The sequence below is a fragment of the Myotis nattereri genome (genome assembly GCF_964212035.1).
Source record: "Myotis nattereri genome assembly, chromosome: 1".
Taxonomy (NCBI): Eukaryota; Metazoa; Chordata; class Mammalia; order Chiroptera; family Vespertilionidae; genus Myotis; species Myotis nattereri.
In genome coordinates, this window is record NC_138075.1 from 204,563,098 (window position 1) to 204,588,721 (window position 25,624).

A 25,624-nucleotide genomic window follows, 5' to 3' on the forward strand; every position below is an offset into this window, starting at 1 on the left:
GTCTGCTTTCCCTCTTAACGACTCCGAGTTACGTGATCGGGGCCTGCCTGTCCCAACCTCACTCGGAGCCGCTCGTCCCTTCTTTTTCCCCAGGCCCCGCTAGTTTGCCTTTAGGTTCTCGAACACACTTCATTATTTCCTTCCTTAGGGTCTTTTCAGTCATATTAGGTTCCTGTTTGATGGAAAACTCTCTGCTCAGTTTCTCATGAAGCTACAACCTCACCAGCTTAAATATCGCGTTATCTTCAGAACAACCACGAACTCACCCCAATCACATTACATGTGTTTGCACGTTCTCTTCTTTGTAGCCCTTTTCACTCTATAAATAGGTTACACATGTATGTTTATCTGTGTTCTGTTCTCCCCGCAAGTCGAAGCTTCACAGGGCAGGGACCATGTGTCTTCTGTCTATTGTCACTTGAACACAGTTTTCTCAAATAATAATTTGATTTAGTTTTTCAATCACTTCCTTTTTGTTTTCTTTTTTTTTTTAATATGTTTTTATTGATTTTAGAGAGAGAGGAAAGGTGAGGGTGAGAGATAGAAACATCAATGAGAGAAAAACATCAATGGCTGCCTCCTGCACGCCCCCTGCTGGGGACCCAGCCCACAACCAGAGTATGTGCCCTGACCAGGAATGAAACCAGTGACCTCCTGGTGCATGGGTCGACGATCAACCACTGAGCAACACTGGCCGGGCTGTTTTCTTTTATTCTTTGTCCAACAGCATAGAGAAATATTTTTTTTTTATTAATTTGAATGACATTTTTCTTCATCAAGAGCCAGACAGGCAGATGTTTGATGTGAGATCTGGCTTCTTTTCTCTTATAAACGAAGCTCCTTGCAGAAAGGATTCACTTTCATGTCTTCCTTGGGTCACATGAGTCCACTGTACATAGGAACTGCTCAGTCATTTCTTTATTTGGAAAAAACTGTCAGTTAAGGTGGCCAGTTTTAGAGAGAGGGAGGACAAGGAATTACAGAGGAATCCCCTGCCATCATCACCCAAACCTAAAATAGTGAACCACAGTAAGATGAGAGGCCTAAAATTTAAATCTGGTCAGGGCCCGGCCAGTGTGGCTCGGTGGTTGAGCACTGACCTATGAACCAAGAGGTCTCTGGTTCGATTCCCTGTCAGGGCACATGTCTGGATTGTGGAATCAATCCCCAGTGTGGGGCGTGCAGGAGGCAGCTGATCGATGATGTTTCTCTCTCATCAATGTTTCTATCTCTCTCTCTCTCCCTCTCCCTTCCTCTCTCTGTAAAAAAAAAAAAAAAAAAAAAAAAGAAAGAAAGAAAAAAAGAAAGAAAAAAATTTAAATATGGTCAGGAGTTCGAACCAGATCAAGAACATTTTAGACTTTCTCTTCTGTCTTCTAAGCCCAGTATTTGACCATATCCACTTTTTTCACTGTACTCTTTCTATTTGACAACACAGAGTTGTCTTGTATAAATGTTTAAAAATGAATGAGAGGCCGAAACCGGTTTGGCTCAGTGGATAGAGCATCGGCCTGCGGACTCAAGGGTCCCGGGTTTGATTCCGGTCAAGGGCATGTACCTGGGTTGCGGGCACATCCCCAGTGGGAGATGTGCAGGAGGCAGCTGATCGATGTTTCTCTCTCATCGATGTTTCCAACTCTCTATCTCTCTCCCTTCCTCTCTGTAAAAAATCAATAAAATATATTAAAAAAATAAATAAATTTTCTAAAAAAAAAAAAAATGAATGAGAGAATACAAGAATGAATGGTTTTAGTTAAAAATATTTTTTCTTCATAGTAATGTTGTCTTCTTAGTTAGCTATAACCTCCTACCTTCGATATTTAATAGCTATACTCTTAATAGATGGGCATGAAGGAATATTGCTGTCATGAGTGTCAGAATGTTTAAGTGAGAAGGTCTAATGTAGCTTTATTTCTTACAGCCAACTGCACCTGTAATCTGTGAATTTCTCACCATGATGGCAGTCTGTCACACAGCAGTACCAGAGCGAGAAGGCGACAAGCTTATTTATCAAGCAGCATCTCCAGGTACAAATGACGTAATTGTGATGTATTTTTTTTCCAGTGGAAAATTATTCTGAAATTTGAGATTGTCAAGAAAAAAATCAATTTAATTTGAAAAATTAAAATAACCAACTTATGTTTTTTAGATAAAAAAAATCATTTACTAATTAGACAAACCTTGGCTCTTGGAATTAAATATATCTATATGTTAAAATATAAAACTTTGTTTATATAATTTTGGTAGATGACATAACATACAGAAATTTGAATAACAAAACTCAAATAAGCAAAAGTATTCTTTTATATGCATATAGTAATTCTCCCTTCTTTTCAAAAAAAAACTTAGTCAAAAACTGTTTTTGCACATAAGCAGACAGAAAAGGAAGATCTGTTTGCCTAAATAGTCTGCATTTTAGAACACCAACTTTGCTTCCCTCTTTGGGGAATGATAATCCATAATAAATTATTGTGTATTTATTTGGATGAGGATGATTTACACATTTGAAGGGATTCCTTAAAATAATGTATTAGCACAGTTAAGTCTTGAGTTTAATTTTAGACCTATTTTCAATGTAAATTTGAGTAAATAGTCAATTCAGTTATTATAAGGTTTTAGGAAAGAAGGAACACACTCTGGGAAACTTTGTTAAAAGTATTTTAAACTGTATTCTAAACCAGTAGCTATAACCTAGTAGAGTGTACCCAATTCCTTCTAAGTGTAAGAAATGTTACATCTCACATTGTTGGGATAGAAACTACGTGAACATTCTCTTACCCCACACCCTACCCTCAGCAACAAGAAGTTTTAAGGTAGCATGGTGATGACAATAACTAATATATGAAAAAATCAAGCATCCATTCATTAATATTCATTTAAGTCAAATTTTCAATTAGTAGCATTAGTTTTTCTACAATCAATGTTATAGGAGGAAAAACTTAAAATGTAAGAAGGCAGTTTTGTGTCATTCATTTTGAGAAAGGTTTTTCTAGAAAATATGCTAGACCAAGAGGTACATGTACATTTTCATTCTTGTTTACAAATAAGACTGAGTCTTGCCGAAACCGGTTTGGCTCAGTGGATAGAGCATCGGCCTGCGGACTGAGGGGTCCCAGGTTCGATTCTGGTCAAGGGCATGTACCTGGGTTGCAGGCACTTCCCCAGTGGGAGGTGTGCAGGAGGCAACTGATTGATGTTTCTCTCTCATCGATGTTTCTAACTCTCTATCTGTCTCCCTTCCTCTCTGTAAAAAATTAATAAAATATATTTAAAATAAATAAATAAATAAATAAATAAATAAATAAATAAATACTGAGTCTTAATGTCCAAAAACAGGACTCTGGGTTTATACTTATCTCAGATTATTATATTCATTCCTTTGGCATTGTTATATAATGTTAAAGTAAATAGATCGCATAACAGGAGCCAGAATAAGAAGAATTTTAATGCTTTAAAAATTAAAACAGCACCCAGCTTAGGTGGCTCGGTGGTTGAGCGTCATCTTATGAACCAGGAGGTCACGGTTCGATTCCCGGTCAGGGCACATGCCCATGTTGTGGACTCAGTCCCCAGTGTGGGGCATGCAGGAGGCAGCCAATCAGTGATTCTCATCATTGATGTTTCTCTCTCTCTCCCCCTCTCTCTTCCTCTCTGAAATCAATACAATATATATTACTTTAAAAATTAAACAGCAAAGTATATTACAGTGATGTATTTCTCTTGTACTGGGAATAATTTTCATATCACCGTGTATTTGCTTTCACCTATTTTCCCAAAACAGATGAGGGAGCCTTGGTCAGAGCAGCCAAGCAATTGAATTTTGTTTTCACTGGAAGAACACCTGACTCAGTGATTATAGATTCGGTAAGTTATTTATTTTTAAGTCTTTTTTTCATCAAAGTAAACCATGTATAACTTTAAAGATAAAATAATACCAAATGGCTTGTTTTAAAATAGAGGTTCCCTACTCTAGAGGCAACCACCTTCTGTTACTTTATCTCTTTCTTCAGGCATTTATACATCTCATATTTTCAAAGAGTGTATGTGATTAATGATACCTGTGATTAATATAATTTCTTCAATATTATACGTGTCTATTGACTTTCTGTTTTATTATGTTAAGTGAGGATTTAGCTCTTCTGACTCACCATATCTTCCCAATATTATTATATTTGTATTACAATTTTTGGTTAAAGAAGTAATCAGACCCAGTTTATTAAATGGCCAAAAGACTTAAACATTTCTCAAAAGAAGATGTATCAATGGCCCATGAAAAAACATTGTTAGTCATTAGGGACTACCACAGAGTAGCATACAGGGTATACATGTTAATCACAAAAAGATAAGATAAGGCTTGGCCTTGATCAGTAGCAAATTAAAATTACAAGGAGATGCCACTGCATATCACCAAAAGGGCTAAAATAAAAACCATTGCACCAAATGTTAATGAGAATATAGAGGAAGTGGAGCACCCAGATATTGCTAGTAAACTCACAATATGATGCAATCCCTTTGGAAAACCTTTTAGAGTTTTCTAATACAAGTAAACTTGCACCTAACCCAGAACTTGTTCTCATAGTTACCCAGGAAAAATGAAAGCTGTGTCCACAAAACGATGTCTAATGGAATGTTCTTCGCAGCTTTATTCATGGTAGCCAAAAACTGGAAACAAACCAAATGTCCATCAGTAGGACAATGGATAAATGGATTATGATATGCTAATACAATAGGATATCTAAACAATAAAAAGGAATGAATTAACGATTCATCAATAGCATGGATAAATCTCAAAATCATTACGTTGAGAAAAAATCAGGCACAAAGGAGTGCATACTCTTTAGTTTCATTTATATGCAGCTCAAAATCAGGCAAAAGTGATTTGTGGTGATAGAATTCAGATCAGTGGTTGCCTTGGAGTCAGGGAGGAGATTGGAAAAGGGCACAAAGGAATTTATGGGGTGATGAGAATATTCAGTATCTTGTTTGAGGGGGTGATTACACCAAGTATGCCTTTGTCAAACTATATGAATTTCATTGAACTATACATTTAAGGAATATGTACGTGATTGTATACAAATTATATCATTATAACTCATCAGTTAGTGTTTATATTATTACACCTGTAGTGATATTCATAGCTGACCATTGCTATAGTCAATATTTTCTTGTTTTAATTTTGTTTCCTGACCTAAAATTGTTTCCCGAAAATATGTTTCTTTTTATTTCCTAAAGCTAAATGTCTACATTTTTCAGGTGCTTATTTTTCTTTCTACCTATTGCTGATTGTCTCTGTACCTTCTTAGCACACCTTTATCAGATAACCTGTACGTTAGCTAATCCATTCTTGAGGCATCCTTCTTGAAGTCCTCCATTCTCCTTGGTCTGGGCCAGTTTAGCTCTAAGGCTGCTTCTCTGGCATTTGACATTCCTTTAGATTTTTCTCCTGTTTAGGACTTTTCCTATATCTCAAGTCTTCTCTCTCAGGGAACTCCCTTGTTTTGATGGGGCACATGATCTGCGAGTTTCATCAGGTTAAAAAGTTGTCACGGAAGGAGAGGACACAGTCGGGATAGCCCTCAGCAAGCCCAGCCCTTGCCTTGCAGGGCTCTCAGATGCCCTGGCTGACAGTTCAGTTTTACAGCTGTCACCCTGGGGTCACTGTCCTGTATTCCCTTTCCTTACCTTTAGTCTGTACTGGATCTCCTGTTTCCTAAAGCCCATTCTCCTTGTTCTTGGTTTACTCTTTCCTTTTTGTGGAGCACATTCTTTAGTGGCTTCTTGAGAAACGATACAAGGGGAATTATTTGTTTTCTTAGTCCTTTCAAGTCTAAACATTTTTTATCCTACCATGGTGCCTAATAGTTGATAGTCTGCCTGAAAATAGAATTTCAGGATGGAAATCATTTTCCTTAAGAATTTTGATTGCTTCACTGTCTTCTGGCTTCCAGCACACCTAGTTGAGAAATCAGAACCCATTGTGATTCCACATATTTTGTGACTTGCCCTGCCCCCGCCCCCTCTCTGAAGATTGTAGGATCTTCTTCGTCCTAAGAGTTTTGAAATTGCACGATCCTATCCCTTAGTGGGAACATTTTAACCCATTTTACCGAGCACTGGACCCTTTTCCATTTTTAGATTGATAGGCCATTCCTCAGTTCTGGAAAATTTTCTTGAATGATTCCATTTTCCTTCTTTCTTTTTGCTCTGCTCTCTTTAGAATTCTTGAACTAATCTTTTAACTTCTTTTCAGGCCTTTGCCTTTTTGTTCTACTTCTTGGAAGTTTTCCTCAACTTTGTCTTCTTGCCCGTCTATTGATTTTTTTTTTCATTTTCCCTATCATGTTTTTGATTTCCAAAAATTTTTTTTGCCCTGTCAATATTTCTTTTTTAGTAGTATGCTGTTTTTGTTTCATGCATGTCATACTTATGTTATTTCTCTGAGAGGAATAATGATAGTTCTTTGAAGTTTTTATTTAATTCACAAAAAGAATAGACATAAAAAAATAAATTTACATGCATAGCAATTTAATTAAACAATAGTTTTCACCAGAGTGTAAATGCTTAAACTGTCACTGCAGTTGTTTTTGGCTGTGATAATTGTTTTGGGGAAAGCATGCTTCACCAATAACTAAACATTGACTTTCAAATGTTCTTTTTCAAAATTTCTCATTTTCTACTTAGGAAAAATGACCAACATTTAATTACAGCATCCCTTATATATGGTATATGGTAGACTATACCAGCTCTTTGACCAGAGCTGTAATATGTAGAACAGTAAGGCCAATCTCCTCCTATACCACCAAAGAGTAGCATACAGGGTATACATGTTAATCACAAAAAGATAAGAATTGTTATAAGCAAGCTTACTGTTTCAAACATTGTCTTCATGGGTCCATTAAAAAGCATATACTGGCCATAGCTGGTTTTGCTCAGTGGATAGAGCCTCCATCCACGTACTGAAGATCCCAGGCTCAATTCTGGTCAAGGGCACATACCTTGGTGGCAGGCTTGGCCTTGATCAGGGGCATGTGGGAGGCAACTAATCGATGTGTCTCTCTGACATCAATGTTTCTGTCTCTCCCCATCCCTTACACTCTCTCTAAAAAAAAAAAAAAATCCATGGAAAAATGTTCTCAGGTGAGGATTAATAATAATAATAATAATAATAATAATAATAATAATAATCTATAGATATAAAAGCCTAAGCAACCATTATGACGGAACGACCAGTCATTATGACGTGCACTGACCACCAGGGGCCAGATGCAGGAGCTGCCCCCAGCCTGCAGGCCCCAATCGTCAATGGAGACTGCCGGCCAACCTTCCGGTCCCTCCCCCCGGCCAACAGGCTCCGATCAGCCCACCGCCCACTTGCCGCAGTGGCGGTTGCCCCCCCCCCCCCCCCCAGCTGGCAGGCCCCAGGCTGGGACAGGGAACCTGATTGGCCCTGATTGCTGGCCAGGCCTAGGGAACCCACCTGAGCATGAATTTCGTGCCCTCTAGTAATAATAATAATAATAATAATAATAATAATAATAATATGAAGAAGAAGAAGCAACAGCATATACTGCTAAGGCAGCAATATTTTCAAGAGTATAAAGGACTGCAACAAGTTTCATGCCATCAGGAAGCCACTGCAGTATAATTCCGATGACAGAACAGAAAGTGCCACCTATGAAGCATGTCAAGCCACTTCCATCTGGTATTGAAACCAAGTGACCAGGCATCAGGACCTGCTCACATCTCCCCGTCCGCCCCAGCCCATGCCCATCAGGAAACCCAGAACCTGGCTCTCCATGGGCCGACATCCCGTGTTGTGTTTGAACTCTCTTTCCTCCAAATTGCCTTTGCCTGTGTGTTTTGGGTATCTTTGTTCCGTGTTAACAGCTTTCTGTAGATATCTATGAATCTTTGGGATCCTCATGGTTAAGAATGAGGAACGTGAAAGCTGATGTGGCAGTTCTGAGCATAAGAGTATTTGTCAACAATGAGCCTCCTGGTACGGTGGTCTCGTAGGGTTAGTTTGGGGAATTGTGATAGCTGTACCTCTAGGACTTCTCTTGGTTTGTTGGATTCTCCAGAGAGTCACCTTCCAATTTCTGCCTGGAAAGATCTGGCTGCACAGTGTAGGGAGTTGAGTGGGTCGGGGCATTAAGGCCCAGCATCCAGCATCAGGATGGCAATGCCGTATCGTCAGCTGTGCCCGTCCACTTCTAGACGAAAGGTCCTCTTTCACCCCAGTCTCCTGCCAGTGCAGGAAGGGCCAGTGTTTGGGCTTCTTTTCAAGTAGCTCCTATCCAGTCCTCCCTATTTTAGGCCCCTCCTTTTACCTCATAGTCGGAGAGCTGTCTGGCATTTCACTTCCATAGACTTTGAAGGATGATGTGGTACAAATCAGGTTGGTTCCCAGCTTTTCAGTGGCTAATGTGGCATTTGACCTTCCTGTTTCTGCTAAGTAAGATACCACTCATTGAGCTCTTTTCAAATTTTTGGTGCTATTGTCTTTTTTTTTTTTTTTCCTGCCATTAGAAGTGTGTTTCTCTTTAAGTGTTTACTGTCCTTTTTGTGGGGCTTTGGGAAGGATGGAAATTAAGTGTGAATGTTCAGGCTAGAGTATCGTCCCAATATGCCAAGGTTGCAGGTTCAATCCATGGTCAGGGCACATACAAGAACCAACCAATGAATACATAAATAAATGGGACAACAACTTAATGTCTCTTTCTCTCTCTCTCTCTCTCTCTCTCTCTCTCTCTCTCTCTCTCTCAAAATCTATCAATAAGTAAAAAATGGCAATGTTCAATCTTCCATCTTAACCTTAAAATTAGTAAGTTCAATAAAAGATGATATATTTCAAAAGGGACGATTTGTTGGTGTTGACATTTCTTACATTAAAATTTCATGACTAAGGTTTATTTCCAAGAAGGCAAAGAAACTTCCAACTTTATGTAATCATAAACTCCTTTTCTTTATAGCTGGGGCAAGAAGAAAGATATGAATTGCTCAATGTCCTGGAGTTCACCAGGTAAAAACATCTGCTCTATGATTTGTGTGCATAAGATAAATGTCTATCTATTGTTATTTTTCCCTTTTTAAATAAGTAAGAAAGTGTGTTTTATTTTCTTTAACTGAACTTATTTAGACAAAATATTACATTAAAATCTTTGGTACAGTGTTTAATTTTCATAGCTGGAAATAAATCAGAAACAGCTTCCTTCAGAATGTTGCAAGATAGGATGCCTGAAGATAGTGTAAAACTATTTTTCAGCGTGACTGTCTGCATCACAGCCGTGGGGTATAGGACCAGGAGTCTTGCGGCTAATGATCTGGAAACAGTGTTGTACTTAGAGGGACCAAGATTGATGTGGAGTGAAGATGAATCAGAGTTAAGATCCCACCACTCTAATTATGTGCTCATTAAACCTAACCGTCTCTGGGATTCCGGAAAACATATCCAAGTCTCTGTTAGGTATCAACCCAGTCACTATCTAGTGGGAAAGAGCAGAAAGCAATGAGATTATTCTACTCACTTCATTTCTTAACGTCAAATAATGAAGGCCTTCTGTTATCATCAGTGATATATCTGGGTTGTAGGCTTTTTATTCCCACATGCCTAGTTCGTTTCCCAGCTGACCTACATTCTTGGGGCAAATAGTCTTCAGCTACAGACAGAAGGGCCTTCAAAGGTTTCACCGCCATTCACAGGGCAAAGTGGCTGTTTTTCCTACGCTCCCTTGTATTATATCTATAAAATATTTATAAATAGCCTATCCATTAGCATGTGGATATGTTCGTTTATTAGCATACACTTATAAGCCCTATGCTGAGTGGTTAGTGCCACGAAGAAAAAGAAAGCAAGGTTGGGAGGTTAGGCTTTTGCGGGATGCTTAAGGGTGATGGGGGTAGGCGTAAGGGTGAAAGGGAAAAAGGTGAATAAGGTGGTATTAAAACAGGCTCCTTGAGAAACATTGGTGGTTTAAATTAGGCTGATAGTAGTGAAAATAAGTGAAATTGATAGAACCCAGGTACCTTGAGGAGTGTCAGGGGGACTTTGGGATGGATTGGATGTGGAAGGGGAAAGAAGGAAGGAATTAGAGTCTCAGGCATGAATAGCTGGGTAGACAGAGGTACTGTTTACACAGGTGGCAGGTACAGCAATAGGAATAGATGTGGCGGGTGACATGTTTGAATTGTACATGCCTGTGAGATACACAAATGGAGGTGTCCGAGGCAGGCAGCTGGGTATGATGGCCGGGAGCATGAAAGAGAAGCCAGTGGGCGAAATAGAAACTCTGTATTCGTGGGCCTGTCAATGGTGCCCAAAGCCATGGAGATGAGTTGGATCCGCTGGATATAAAATAGAGAATGAGGGAAACAAGAAAGGCCAAGGATTGAGCCGTGAGTAACTCCAAATTTAAGGGTTGATTAGAAAAAGGGGGGAATTGGCCATGAGACTGCTTTGTGGTTAGAGAAGCAGAGGATAATGTCACGGAGCCAGCGGAAGAGGATGATTCCGGGACGATCCTGGTCACCTGTGTGAGAAACTGCTGCGAAGTCAGCTCAGAGGAAGGTTGAAAAGCAGGTGTTGGATTGAGCCATTGCGTGCAGTGGCGAGGAGAGACTGTCATTTCTGTTTTTAGTGACATACAGTTCATCCTAAAACATACCGGCTTAAATGTAGTTGTTGTTCTTTAATCTGAACACATTGAACCAGAGCGCTCCTCTACCCTGGTGGGTACTAACTCCAGCAGGTGTCTAGGGAGCTGTTTCGTAAATTATCCCTCCGGGGCAGCAGATGGTATCCTACGGCCTTGAAAAACGTAAAGGAACTTTCCGAGGCACCCAGCTGCACACCCAGGGGATGGTTTGTATACATGGTCACATTTTGGTCACGTTGATTTTTTCGGTGTGACCATTAAAGTTTATGAGGCATGACAGACATAGCGATGCGTGTTCCCAGGATGATGACACGTTATGGAAAACCTTCTCTTCCAGCACCAGGAAAAGAATGTCGGTGATCGTTCGCACTCCATCCGGGAAATTACGACTCTACTGCAAAGGAGCTGTAAGTTTTTATTTTTGTCTTTTGCAGGTTTGATTGATGATGGCTTATAATGTCTATGTTAAGCATTCTGCTGTGGAAATGTAACACAGATGTGTAGCATGAAGTTGCTGACATCCACTTTCGTTGGTGTTTTATAGTAATAGTGTTTGGTCTCTTCTGGTGCAATGTGGAATTCCTTCTGGGTCAGTTTGGTGCTTTAAAAAAGTATGGCCTAGGTTATTCATATAATTTGATTTTTGATACATAACATTTAAGGTTTATATTACATAAAGAAGATAAGAGACACTTAAATACAGAAAATATTTTTAAATTGTACTAGAAAGGTAGTGATCCACACCAATTTGAATTTTAATTTTTAAAGACCACTGAAATGGGCCGGGGGGGGGGGGGTATTGGATCAGAATTACTGCTATAATTTCTTCATGTGGTGATCGCTATTTGTCTTGCATTGTTTTAAATTATAACAGAATTTTTAACTATTGGTTGGCTTTGGTATGTTGACAGGTTAGATTGCCAGAAACAGCAATAGGTCATTCTAATTTAATTTTCCTAGTTAAAATATTTTTCCACTCATTGAAAAATAAGAAATCTACTGGCCAGAGCCTTTTTTGTTGTTCTTAAAATTGGTCAGTATTTTCCTTCTGAATTATCCTTTTCAGATACCTTAGTCTACTTGGACTAGTCAGGTAATGTACCAACTTGGAACTTTGCAATTTTGAATATAATAAAAAACCTCACTTTAAAATTCCATGGAACTTGGAAATTGACCTTATTACAAAGCCCAAGCATCTTACTTAATTCCTGTTGAGAGTGTTTTTCTTTTTTTTTCTTTTTTTTAAAATATATTTTATTGATTTTTTACAGAGAGGAAGGGAGGGAGATAGTTAGAAACATCGATGAGAGAGAAACATCGATCATCTGCCTCCTGCACATCTCCTACTGGGGATATGCCCGCAACCCAGGTACATGCCCTTGACCAGAATCGAACCTGGGACCTTTCAGTCCGCAGGCCGACGCTCCATCCACTGAGCCAAACCGGTTTCGGCCAGAGTGTTTTTCAGTGCCTTGGTTTTAAAGCATTTGCTAGAACTACTTCGTGGTGTCTCATGAGTTTAGTCTTAAAATTCCTTTGGTTGTTGATCCAAACAATTAACATTTATTTGTTGTGTACATTTTATCTACTAGACTTTGAAATGGATTTGGATGTAGGAAGATAAGACCCAAGACTTGTCAGGAGCTTAAGACTAGTCAGAGAAATATATATAAAGAGAAGATGAGGATACAATGCCGGGGTCCAACCCCAGCAGGTCCAGGGGTTCCCAAAGGCGTGGACGGAGTCGGTGAAGAAGGAAGGACACGGAGGCAGTGTTCAGTTGATCAGCAGCCTAGCCAGGATCTCCAGCCAAGTTCTGGTCTGGAACTCCAGAGAGGTTCTGCTTAGGATCTCCAGCCAGGTTCTGTGTCCATGTTCTCTTGCTAGGTTCTCCAGGTTCTCCAGCCAGGTTCTGTAGCCAGGTTCTAGTCAGGTTCTCTTGCCAATTTCTGTAGTCAGGTTCAGTCCAGGATCTTTTGCCATGTTCTCTCCAGCAAAGTTCTTCTGTCTCTAGGTTCTGTGTAGGTTCTGTCTTCTAAGTTCTGTCTTCTAAGTTCTGTGTTCTAAGTTCTGTGTCTTGCTGTCTTGTTACATCTGTATTTATACCAGTTGATTCAATCCTATCAATCTCTATTACAAAGGTTAGGGCGTTTCTTATCTCCATTCCAGGGAGTAAAGATTATGTAGCTTAAGCATGATTGTTCATAGTTAAAGTGATTAATTACCCGCCTGGCACTTAGTTGAGGGGTTTTATTCCCTCCCTAATTTCAGGGGAAAATCCCTACCTGGGGAAAACCTTTCTCAGAGAGGAGACCTTGGTTAAAACACATAGTGCCAAGAAGGTGAGCAAACATATTAAGAACAGTATGCCATATATGCCAGGTCCTTTGAAACAGCAAGGATGGACCGGCTCCCGGCAATACAATATGAAGGCATATTGTAAAGACCGTCTGCATCTCCATGGTAACATTCAATGATAAGGGGATAAAGGGAGCCTTTAAGACCTCTCTCTTTGAATGGAGGATGTAAAAGTGTCCAGTTTAGTATAGCCAGCTCACATTTTGTCCTGCTTAGTTTTGAGTAATCTACCTAGAAATTTTGTTTGGGGAATTAAAGCATTGAATACAAAATAAAAACACTGGATTTCCTTTTTGAATAATCATAGGCATCGTTGGCAAACATTAACTTGCTCATTGCATTGTTTTTCCCCATTTTCAAATTGGGTATGAAATGTGGTTAAATATTAAAAAGGCATAAGCATATAAAACAGTAAGGTACATTTGAGAACTACGTGTAGTTTGGCAGAGAACAGCAGAATGTAAGGCTGGAAAGATGAATTAGCTCATAGGTTTTTTGATGCCCAAGAACTTTTATGTTTGTTTCTAGATTGTTCTAATGCCATTTAGGAAGATGAGTTAAGACAAGAAAGAGATGTATATGGAGTTACCAGTTGAGGCTATTAGATGATAGTCCAGGCAAGAGTTGATAAGGATCTGAACCAAGTCAGATGCAGAGAGGACTGAGAGGACAGAGATTTAGGATTTAGTAACCGATTACATGTGGGTGATGAGGAGAGAGATGGTCTAGGGTTACTGTCATATTTCTACCTGGCTGAGTTTACTAACTGATACCACTTCCAAGCTAGGGTGTTGGGGGCAACCTCCGGCCCATAAGGCAGAGATACCCTGGATTTCCTGGGGGACGAAAACTGGGGTGCTGATACAGACTTAGGAGATAACAGTGCAGGTGGAAACTAACAGCAGAAGATGGATGAGAACTCACAGGAAGACAATATCACATGAAAAGAGAGCAGGACTAAAGGTGAAACTCAGAGGGTATGGGGTGGGGGGGAGTGGGGAGACTGAAATTTGGAGATGATTCCTTGGTAGAGTGAATAATCAACAGTGACAGGTGCAACATAGTACTTTAGTAATAAACTAAAGAGGCCTGATACACAAAATTCGTGTAAAAGTAGGCCTTCCTTCCCCCGGCTGCCAGCACTGGCTTCCCTCTGGTACCCAGGACCCGGGCTTCCCTCTGGCCGCCCGGGCTTTGTCCAGAAGGTCATCTGGAAGGACGTCTGGTCTAATTAGCATATTATGGTTTTATTATTATAGAAGTCAATTAAGAAGCCATCACTAATATTTCCCAGTCAAGCTAGTCTGTTCATACTTCGATGTATTTCCTCAATGTCATGACAGTGATGGATAACAGTATAAGGAGAAAAAAGACAAAACCAGGCTCAAAAGCAAATAGGAACAGAAAGTTAAAGCCATACATTGAAATGAAGCTTGAGCTGAGTGGGGTGGGAGTCCTAGGCCCTGGGTTTGGAATCAGGAAGGAGTGGCTGGAGATTGGTTTCTGTGGGGCAAAGGAGGCAAATAGTTCTTTCTGTAAAATGCAGATGGGAGCCAACTTCCACTCCTTGAAGCTTAAGACAGTGGTGAGCTTCCCATTGATGCAGTGAGGCTAAGCAAAGCTCGTGCCAACCTCTCCTGGGGGTTAGAGACCCAATGCAGGCAGAGAGGGAGAAAGCAAGACCGGAGCATGGATTCACTCCAGTTGAAATATCTGTGTGGACCAGTCTAGCAAAGGATGTCTAGAGTTCAACATGATAAAAAAAAAATTATAATTTTTTATTTTCAATCTATATATATAATAGAGAAGTATGCTAATTAACCGGGACGCTGTACTGGACAGGAGGTTGCATGTGCAGCGTGGGGGGGGGCAGGGCGGCAGGGGCCTCCACTTGCCTGCACAGGGGGAGGGCCTGATCAGCAGCGCTGCAGCTGCTTCAAGAGCCAGAGAGCGAGGCAGGGCCGGACCGGAGGGTGGGCGGCGCTGTACAATTTCGAATCGTGCGCTGGGCTCCTAGTTATTTATAATAAAAAATAAATTGGGGGAGGGGAGAATGGGCTACCTGTAAGATAAGTTAGAAACCATAAATAAATTTAAGAAAGAGCATCAGTAAATGGAATAAACTCTAGATTAGACAGAGTCGAAGGGGTGGGAGTGGAATTAGCGAATTAGACGATCGCACCTGAAGAGTTCCTCTAGAACAGGGTGGGGAACCTTTTCTCTGCCAAGGGCCATCTGGGTATTTATCACATCACCTGGGGGCCACACAAAATTATCAACTGATAAATTAGCCTGAAAACAAAATACACATTATCTCTGCGTATTTGCTTTTCACATGTAAGGATGGCCAACTGTGATTGTCGCTTAAAGACATGCCATACGATTCGTGCAGAAAGTCACGTTCTGTCCCCCGCTTTCCTCCACGCCTTGAAGAAGGCAGGAAATTCTCCTGTTCTAAGCATCAGTTTCTCCCATCAAATGCTTGGCCATATTGCAGAATTATTTCCCCAGCCCTATTATCACTTTTGTTTACATGATTTTAATCATTTAAAAGATTTTCTTAGCTTTAAAATGGCCTGGGAGGGGTGGGGGGGGGGGGGAAGGTAAGAGATCAACCGAAGGACTGGTATGCATGCATATAAGCATAACCAATGGACACAAGACACTGGGGGGTATGGGAGGCCGGGGGAAGGTCAAGGGGAGAAAAAAAAAAGAAGGAGACATATGTACTACTCTTTGTAATACTTTAAGCAATAAAACAATTAAAAAATAAATAAAATGTAGAAAGAAAAAATAAAATAAATTGATACCCCCTCCCTCCCCCCCCCAAAAAAAATAAATAAAATGACCTATTTTAATTTCATTGAAAATGTCATTAGTCTCTGGAAAAAAAAAAAAGTTCCTAAGGTGTACCTTTCATTCTCAGAAAGGAGCCATGCGGGGAAATTATCGTTTCCTTTGCTTTGCCCCCCCCTTCCCATTCCTGCCACTGAAAAATGAAAAGAAATTCCTAATTGAGGCCGGGAATACTCCATCTGCTCTGAGGTCACTGGGTTCTGCTGCTCCCAAGGGCTCTAAATCATCGTCCATTAGTCTGCTTCCAGCGCAGCCCTGAGACCAGAGACCCCGGCGTGGGGAATACCACTGAGAAAGTAATTGCAGGTAAATGATTTATTTTTTCCTGGCCTAATAAAACCAGGAAGGCCAAATACTAAAATTCTTAAAATGTTCAACCCAGGCCAAAGAGGAACTGAAGGCACAATAGGCAGTTTACAAAGGGGCAAGACTTGGAGGAACATACGTGGTCCGTGAAGTTAAAGCAGAAAGGGGCTTTAACGAGAATCCAGGAATTGGATTTTACAGACTGAGGAAATGGAGTTTGCCAGCTGAAGTGACACAGTCAGAAGTACACAGCTCTGTGGCGATGCTGGGTGTGTCCACGGTTCTCCCTACTCTGCCCGCCAGCCCTCTCAGTGGATTTAGACCCGTGTCTCTCAGAATCCTTCTGTCAGCACGGTCCCATCAAAGGTGCCGTTACCACGAAAAGGTTAGGAGTTTGGCACAGCCACATAGTCCCCTTAGAGATGCATCACACACAGTAGCATCTTATTATTTTTTAAAATATGTTTATATTGATTTCAGAGAGGAAAGGAGAAGGAGAGAGAGCCAGAAACTTCAGTGATGAGAGAATCATGGATGGGCTGCCTCCTGCATGCCCCCCACTGGGGAGTGAGCCCACAACGCAACCCAGCAGGTGCCCCGACCAGGAATCGAGTCCTGACCTCCTGGCTCATAGGTCAATGCTCAAGCACTGAGCCACACCGGTCAGGCCACAGTAGCATTTTAAAGGCCCTGGGAAGTTGCAGCAGGGCAGGCTCTTCAGCGTTGAACTTTTTGAGGCTGGACCATTCTTCCTTGTGCACCTGTGAATACTGCCGTGTTCTGAACAACCTTCAGAGACGGGGGTGAGGTAGGGGGCACGGGTAGAGAGCCTGCAGCATGTAGAAGGTGACGTGTTGATAGAATATGAGATCTTGAATGTTGGAATGACTACACATTTATTCAGAGGAGAAAGATGAAAATATTGGACTAAAACCTTATTCGTTATTGTCATTATGGAAATGATATTATTCAGGGGCAATCTTCTATGCTTTAAAACCAGTGCTGAGCCCTGACTGGTTTGGCTCAGTGGATAGAGCGTCGGCCTGCGGACTGAAGGGTCCCAGGTTCGATTCCGGTCAAGGGCATGTACCTCAGTTGTGGGCACATCCCCAGTAGAGGGTGTGCAGGAGGCAGCTGATCGATGTTTCTCTCTCTCATCAATGTTTCTAGTTCTCTATCCCTCTCCCTTCCTCTCTATAAAAAAATCAATAAAATATATTTAAAAAGACACCAATGCTGAAAGTGATTGGTTGTTTTTATATGGATTTGCTACGGATAATGTTGCCAACATCAACTTTACTGAACTCAGAATACTTAGTTTCAGTTCATACCTTCTGTTTGTTTTCCAGGACACCGTCATTTATGATCGACTGGCAGAGACTTCAAAATACAAAGAAATTACCCTAAAACATTTAGAGCAGTTTGCTACAGAAGGTGAGTGTACTATTGTAATAAAACATGATTAAATATGTTTTTAAAGTCATAGACTACCGATATCCTGTGGGATCATTGTTATTATTTTACTTAGAGATTCCTGAAGCAAGATAATGATTAAGGTTGATTATTTACATCATACTATATGCTATTCCCACCCATTTTATTTTGCTTTCCTGTATTTATTAAAATTTTAAGAAACTTTGTCCCCTTGGTGTAGTAGGTACAGGGCCTATAAATTGGTCCACTTTCGAGAATGGGCACTATTTACAGTTTAAATACTTGACTTTGTATCTCAAGCAATGCAGAAGGAAAAGAAACAAGAGGCAAAGAACTGGATATTCTAATCTGAATAAAAAATAGAAGAAATAAATAAACCTGTATAACCTATTAAAATAGTGACTCAATTCAGTTTCAGCTCGAGAGTTTTCTTAGGCCCCTGCCGCACACCAGCCTCTGTGTGAGGCCTGAGAATCTGTGGTAAACATACTCAGTGCTCCTTCTCCATCCTACGGGAATGTGTGATCCCTGGGACAAACAGTGCATATCCTCAGGGAGCTGATCTAGGGTAGATGAAAGGAAGGGAGAGTCGACAGACATCAGGCTCAGTGATACAAGAATCTGTAGAGCCTTAACTCTAAACTTAACGTAAGTGGCCCGAGCTGCATCTAACCTCCCATCTAACTTTCACTCTTGTTGTCTCGGGCTGGAACCCGTGCCAGTGGCACCAAGCCTGACCTCGGATCAAATCCTTCTAACTCTTAATCCGAACTGTGAAAAGATCGGAATGTTTCCAAGCACTAGGCTTTGAAAAGCAAGGACATACATAACCTCCCGATTCTCCTCCAAACATGCGAAAACATGGAGAGACTCACGTCCATAGCGTTCAGATTCCTGAAGGCGCAGCCTCCGAGGGCTCGGCAGGGGTAATACCCAGCGTGCAGCGCAGGCCCCCGGTCCGTGGAGCATCTTCCCTCTCTGGTTGTGATGTTAAAGACATGCCGGCACCCAGACAGTTCAAATGGGCATGGCCTCCGCCTCCACCCTGGTCTGAACACACTTCGACTCCGCGGCTTCCCCACAGCAAGTCTCCAGCCAGGTTTCAGAGAGAGAGAAACATGTCCTAATGTGGCCCCAGAGATTTCAGTTCCTCTCTTGGTGATCGGGCCATAGGCAGCCCTGCTGCTTTCTGGGACAGCAGAGTCCTCCAGGCACTTGACATCCTGTGTTCTTTGTTTCTTGTTCCTGACATGTTCCCCGGCCATGATTTATTTGACCTGAGATCACTAGCACCCAGTCTTCCGAGAGGTCTGTGAACCTGGGCGAGGGCCTGGTCCTTTCAGGAACCTGGTGAACTGCATTTGTCGTGGCTGACAGGCGTTTTGCCTCTTCCTTGTTTCAACCCAGGGGCATTTTTCTGGCTGAAGGTAGCCTCCAAGTGAGTTAAGAAATTGAAAGACACTGAGCCCTGGGCACAGGTCCCCTCAAACATCAGCGTTGACTGTTTTCCACAGGGTGTTTCCGATGTGTTTTTTTTGTCACTAGCCCAGTTTTTTTTAAGACTCTTTAAAACTACAAATTTATAGTGGTAAAAAGCAATAATAAATACAACCCTGTCCCAGTGAGAGGAAGGTGGCTCTCCCAGTGGACCTCATTGGGGCCTCTCTTCCTCACTTCATAAGAATCTAGGAAGCCAGTATGATGAGCTGGCCACTGTGCTCAGAACTGGAGTTACAGATACAGAAGGTCCCTGCTTTCCAGGAGCGCTAAGCTAATATAGGAGAAAATAATAGTAATAATAGTGAAACATTATCATTCGCACCATAGCAGTGTTTGGGGATTTCTGACCAGGATTGGAAGGGGGGCGGGTGTCTGGGTGAGAGGAGGATGCTTTAAAGAGGTGATTTTAAGAATTAGTCTTAAAGTAGATGCAAAACAGACAGTGGAAGTGGAAGAGAATTGGAGAAGGTGCGATGCAGAAAAAGTGACCAGCATGTGCAAAGACCCTGGTGTGTAGGAAGTGAATGGCAGAGAATGGGGTTGAAAACAATTGCTATAGGGTGAATGAGCCAGACTTTAGGGTTTGGAGTTCTTTCTGGGAAATGAATGAAAGATTTCAAGCAAAGGCATAACCTGGTAAAATTAGGTTTTAAGAAAGTTACTCTAGCCATGGAGGATGGATTGAAGGAGCTGGGAATTAAAATCAGGGTGCCAATTTTAAAGGCTAAGGAAACATTAATACACATTTACACTAAGGTTTGTCATTCTTGAATTGGACTTCAACATGTTGCAATTAAATCAATGTTTCCTAAATAAGACATTGTTAAATAAAAATGGAAGGGTCAGACTCCTGAATAAAATTTTATTTGGTGTTGAGGTGCATGCTCCCTTTTTCAGGGTTAAGAACTTTATGCTTCGCTGTGGCTGAGATTTCAGAGAGTGACTTTCAGGAGTGGCGAGCAGTCTACGAGCGCGCGTCCACCGCTGTGCAGAACCGACCGCTCAAGCTCGAGGAGAGCTACGAGTTAATCGAAAAGGTGCGTGGAAGGCTGTTCTGTTCATATAGAACGTGTGGTTTCCAGGGAACTTCCGTCTTCACTCATGGGGCTAATAAAATAAAAACCAAAATATCTTTGACACCCCTCTTACTGTTGAATCTCCTCTAGTCTAAGCACGGACAGATCTTAATACCAGTTAAGGTTTTTGCTGAAAAGTCTCTGGAATGACTTTGTATGGATCTTTACTCATGACACAGTTGTGGAGCTAAAACTCAAAGGCAGTTTAGTCTAGCAATATTCCTTGCCTTGCCGTGTATGTATTCCATTGCTTCTGCATCACTCAAGGTACGTATGCCGCACTCCACGCACACGGACATGCATGCACATGTGCACGCAAGTGACATATACATGTTTGTGTACATATAGTTAATGAATGTGTATAATATGTAATTCAAAATAACAGAGTAAATATTTTGTAGCTAATGATAAAGAATGTGTCATCCACTGTTCACTTTCATTTCTATCACAACTAAAAATACCCTCATTTTATTATCCAACCAACCAAGGCTATTCAGCCCAAAAGTGATGGATACGCTATAATTGATGCTATTCAAATAGCAAGAAATCTTGCTTCCTTAATTAATATCAACAAACATTTTTACATAGATATCAACAAACATTTTTACATAGTACTTACTATGTGCCGGGTGCTATTTGTAGCACTTGAATCTATTTACTTATTTAATTTTCACTACACCGCTTTGAGGTAGGTACCATTAATTATTCCAACTTTACAGATGAAAAAATCAAGGCAACAGAGAGGTTAAGTAATTTGGCTGAGATTACACAGCGCTTAAGAGGACAAATTCTCACTCTGGCTCCAGAGTTCATGCTCTTAGCCACACAAGCATCTTCATTCTAACCTTTAACTTTACATTAAGCAACTTCCTAAGTACATTATTCCTTCAACTGTACCCGTGTGTACTGCATAGAAGCAAGTTTCCTGTTGGTTACAGTTTATTGGATCTTGTTTTCAGGTAAGTAAAAGCCAGCATTCCCCCCCCCCTCCCCCCGCCACTCCCCGTGTGCCCTCCCCTCTGGGAACGGTCATGCTCCAACTGCAGGCAGTTTTCTCTGTTGGAAACAGTTGCTGTCTGTCTCCTCAGTGGATAATGATCACTTTATTTGTTTCTCCCTTGTATTTGAACTGTAGATGTGCACACACAGCAGGAGGCTTGTTACCAATCAGCTTACTGAATTTCTCTTTTTTTCCCCCTAACACGCTCGTATATGATTATGCCTTGGGGTATTATGTGGTGAAATAAAATAATATTTTATTGGTGAGGCCATGACCATAATCTCTTTCAATCTCGTCAACCAAAGCCACATGTCTTAAAGCGCTAATGGTATTGATTTGTAATCTTTTGCTTTTCTTACTCTTCAAGAAGTAAAGAAATAAAGCTTCACCCTGTTTGGAAATTCTCCGGTCTCCTTCTCTACACAGCCTGAGCATAACATAGCCAGCCTTTTCCCACATGCTAATGAGATAGCATTAACAAACAATAAGTGACAAGAAAATATTTGAAGATGGATTTTAGATATTAAAGGGTGTTTCTATGTGCAACATACTGTAGAAAATTCTGGAATTGAAACTTTAATCTGGATGTCCTAGAATTTCTAGATTAGATTATATAGGTTAAACACTGGTCATGGTGGTGTGTGTGTGTGTGTGTGTGTGTGTGTGTTTGTGAGTGTGCGTGTGTGTATAATATCTGGTACTAGAAGTCTTGTGATTTCCATCTTTAAATGAAATAGATGTTTCACCTTTTACCAGCAGATGGTGATGGTGAGTCACATTGGAATTTAAGTTGCCTGGGAAATCCATAACCTGTGTGTGTATTTTTAGTTTACAAATACAGAAGCCTCCCTGACCACCGCCTCTTACCTAAAATAAATGGGAAAGGTAATTTATAGCTAACTCCTCTTTAATTAGTGATAAACTCTGGTCTCTAAGTTTTATGGAAAAATTTAAGACCCAGAAAGCTTAAGGTTGCCTGGTTCAGCCAGCTTGTTTCAAATTTGGACTGGTTTCCTAATTCACCCCTACCCCTGAAACCATCGTTTCATCCACTTATTCAGATCAGGTGGTTAATAGATGTTAGTTACCAGGGATGCACAAGCAAATCAGCAATACGCAGCATGGCCCTCTCAGCAGCTTCCTAAGGGTGTCTGAAGGGGGGAGGCGTGACTCGCAAACTTGATCCAAAGGAAACTTTCAGACAGGTGGCAGCTTTTGAAATGAGCCTCAAAAGATTATTTTACCAGTTAAAGGGGAGCAGAGGTCCTTTTAGGAGAAAGAATAGACACAGTGACAAGGAGGGAAGTCTTTGCAACTGAGAGCTGGTTTTCTGAAAAGTGCTTTTCCCGACCCTGATCGCGTTGGCACCTCTAGAGCCAGATGATACCATGTCTTCATTAGTCTGAGCTCCCGTGTTTTGTTAAAACCAGCCGGGCTTCACATTCAGTGGGCTCACAGGGTGGTGACTACCACCAAAGCCACCTAGGGAGGCAGGCCTCAAGCTCAGACCACAGACCCTGCTGCTGCATCACCCTGGCTTACACGTAGCTCTCAGTCTTACCATTCATCCACTGGCTCCTTCCTTGGCTCTTTTAATGGAGACATGTTGATTATGTAATCTTTTTAAGTATGATTGGAATCGATTCTTTATGTAGAACATAACAGTGGCCTTACCACATTAGATAGTAAATTTTAAACTGAGAGTGGTTTACAAATCTCTCTCTCTCATCCCATTTTCCAAACAAAATATTGCCTGAATAATTAAATATGTATATATATATATATATATATATATATATATATTAGTGTGTGTGCATGTGTGTGTCTGTATATATATATATATATATATATATGTACACACACACACAGATACACACACCAGTGCATGAATCCATACACCAGGCCTCTAGTATGCATATAAAATCTTTAGTTAATCTCTTCCCACCCTCCCCCCTTCCCTCTGAGATTCATTAATCTGTTCCATGTTTCCATGCCTACGCATTGAGCATATGCCCCCTGGTGGTCAGTGCGTGTCATAGCTACCAGTCGAATGGTCATATATATACTAGGTGTACCGGTTAATAATGTGGATTTTTTTCAATAGATGGAGTTACATATATGTCGATATATATATGATTTGATATGTATGCTATTTTGTTGTATTGACAACAAGCTTAAAAACTTCTTATGTCAAATTTGCTGAAGGTGTTAACATCATAGATATGTTTACGCTTAAAAATGTCGAATTTCGTCCTAACCGGTTTGGCTCAGTGGATAGAGCGTCAGCCTGTGGACTGAAAGGTCCCAGGTTCAGTTCCAGTCAAGGGCATGTACCTTGGTTGCGGGCACCTCCCCAGTAGGGGGTGTGCAGAAGGCTGCTGGTCGATGTTTCTCTCTCATCGATGTTTCTCTCTCATCGATGTTTCTCTCTCATGGATGTTTCTAACTCTCTATCCCTCTCCCTTCCTCTCTGTAAAAAATCAATAAAATATCTTTTTTAAAAATGTCGAATTTCATGCCAAAAAAAGCATTTGCAGGAAGTTTTAATTCATTATTTTGAAGGAAAAGTTATCGTATACTTTGGGAAGCTTATGGTGAACATGCTCCATCTCAAGATACTTGTGAACGCTGGTTTAAATGCTTTAAAAGTGATGGTTTCGATGTGAAAGACAAAAAACGTCCAGGTCAACCGAAAAAGTTTGAAGACCAACAATTACAAGCATTATCGGATGAAGATGCATGTCAAACTCAAAAACAACTTGCAGAAAGATTAAACATTGCTCAGCAAACAATTTCCAATTGTTTACAAGCAGTGGGAAAGATCTTAAAGGAAGGAAAATGGGTGCCACATCAACTGAACGAAAGACAAATGGAAAACTGAAAAGTCATCAGTAAAATGGTGCTTCAACGGCACAAAAGAAAGTCTTTTTTGCATCGAATTGTGACTGATGATGAAAAGTGGATTTATTTTGAGAATCCCAAATGCACAAAATCATGGGTTAATCCAGGTCAACCATCAACATGGACTGCAAGGCCAAATCGCTTTGGAAGGAAGACGATGCTCTGGGATCAGGAAGGTGTGGTGTATTATGAGCTTCTCAAACCAGGTGAAACCGTTAATACTGATCGATATCGACAACAAATAATCAATTTGAACCATGCTTTGATCATGAAATGACTAGAATGTTCCAGAAGACACAGCAAAGTAATTTTGCTTCATGATAATGCACCACCACACACTTCAAACCCAGTTAAAGACACGTTAAAAGATCTTGCCTGGGAAGTATTAACCCACCCGCCGTATTCACCAGACCTTGCTCCTTCAGATTCCCACTTGTTCCGATCAATGGCACACGCACTTTCTGAGCAGCACTTCAAACATACAAAGAAGTGGAAAACTGGGTCTCTGAATGGTTTGCCTCAAAACAAGAAAAGTTCTATTGGGACGGTATCCACAAATTACCTGGAAGATGGGGGAAATGTGTAGCTAGCGATGGACATTACTTTGAATAAAGCACTTTTGATGTTTCTCTTGAAATTACCGTGTTTTCTTTGATTACAAAGTCCACCATTATTAACCAGTACACCTAGTATGTAACAGCTAAAAGTAAGGCTGTTCTGCTTAAAGAGCAGAGAGGCTCAGAGAAGCCCACCTTTTCTCCCTTCCGCCTCCACCTTGCCCTCATTGTGGTCATGAGCACAACCCTAGGGCTCCACTGAGCAGAGCTTACAAACCTAATACTATCCCGTCTGGGTGGGAAGTGTGTAGAAGATGTGCTTCTCAAAATGACTATGGACATCTTCCCTCACTTTTCAGCAAAAGTCAGAAATACGGGGTGTTTCTGAGCCTATTTGAATGAATAATGCAGATTGCCATTGACTTGTTCATGGAATGTCATAATAAAGACATTCAAAATGTGAAAGATTTGTAGAGCTTTTCCTGAAAACAGGAATATTTTTCACATGTAACAAAAGAAGTGAAAATTGTGTAACGTGACTAAGGTTGTACTTTTAAACCCTGCTGTCTGTCTGATCCCTTCGATGTGTGTTCAAACAAGTAATTCAGTTTTTTAAAATAACAGCCTTGGGATCTATAACTTCCCATAGCTGGGAAAAATGCAAATAGGCCAAAAACATCCGAGAAGATACTGACATTTGCCCCTTGGTTCAGTGCTTTGTCGCTTGCAAGCACTACAAGGCATTGAGGAAAGAGGCCTTGGGGGAGGGGGAGTCCTCGGATATTGTTATCCCTGTTGACGGTCACTGTTAGATGAGAAGGCTTAGGGCTTTCACATTCATCTATAAAACTTCATCTCTGCTACAAGGTGGGACAATCTGGGCACATTTCGATGGTCAACTTTTCTGAATTTAAAAAAGAATCCTCATGCTATAGATTATTTCAAGATGGTACCAAACCATCTTGTTTCTGTTACTAAATA

At 40.9% G+C, this 25,624-nt stretch overlaps 1 protein-coding gene across 1 annotated transcript in view; it reads left to right on the plus strand.

Moving 5' to 3' along the window:
- ATP8A1 (ATPase phospholipid transporting 8A1) overlaps positions 1-25,624 on the plus strand; it is a 211,479-nt gene that overhangs the window by 90,998 nt on the left and 94,857 nt on the right. Inside the window, exons 17-22 of the mRNA XM_081092781.1 lie at positions 1,922-2,027; positions 3,782-3,864; positions 8,973-9,022; positions 10,993-11,062; positions 17,525-17,609; positions 20,007-20,146. Coding sequence (XP_080948907.1) covers positions 1,922-2,027; positions 3,782-3,864; positions 8,973-9,022; positions 10,993-11,062; positions 17,525-17,609; positions 20,007-20,146 — 534 coding nt within the window. The remainder of the gene's footprint in view (positions 1-1,921; positions 2,028-3,781; positions 3,865-8,972; positions 9,023-10,992; positions 11,063-17,524; positions 17,610-20,006; positions 20,147-25,624) is intronic.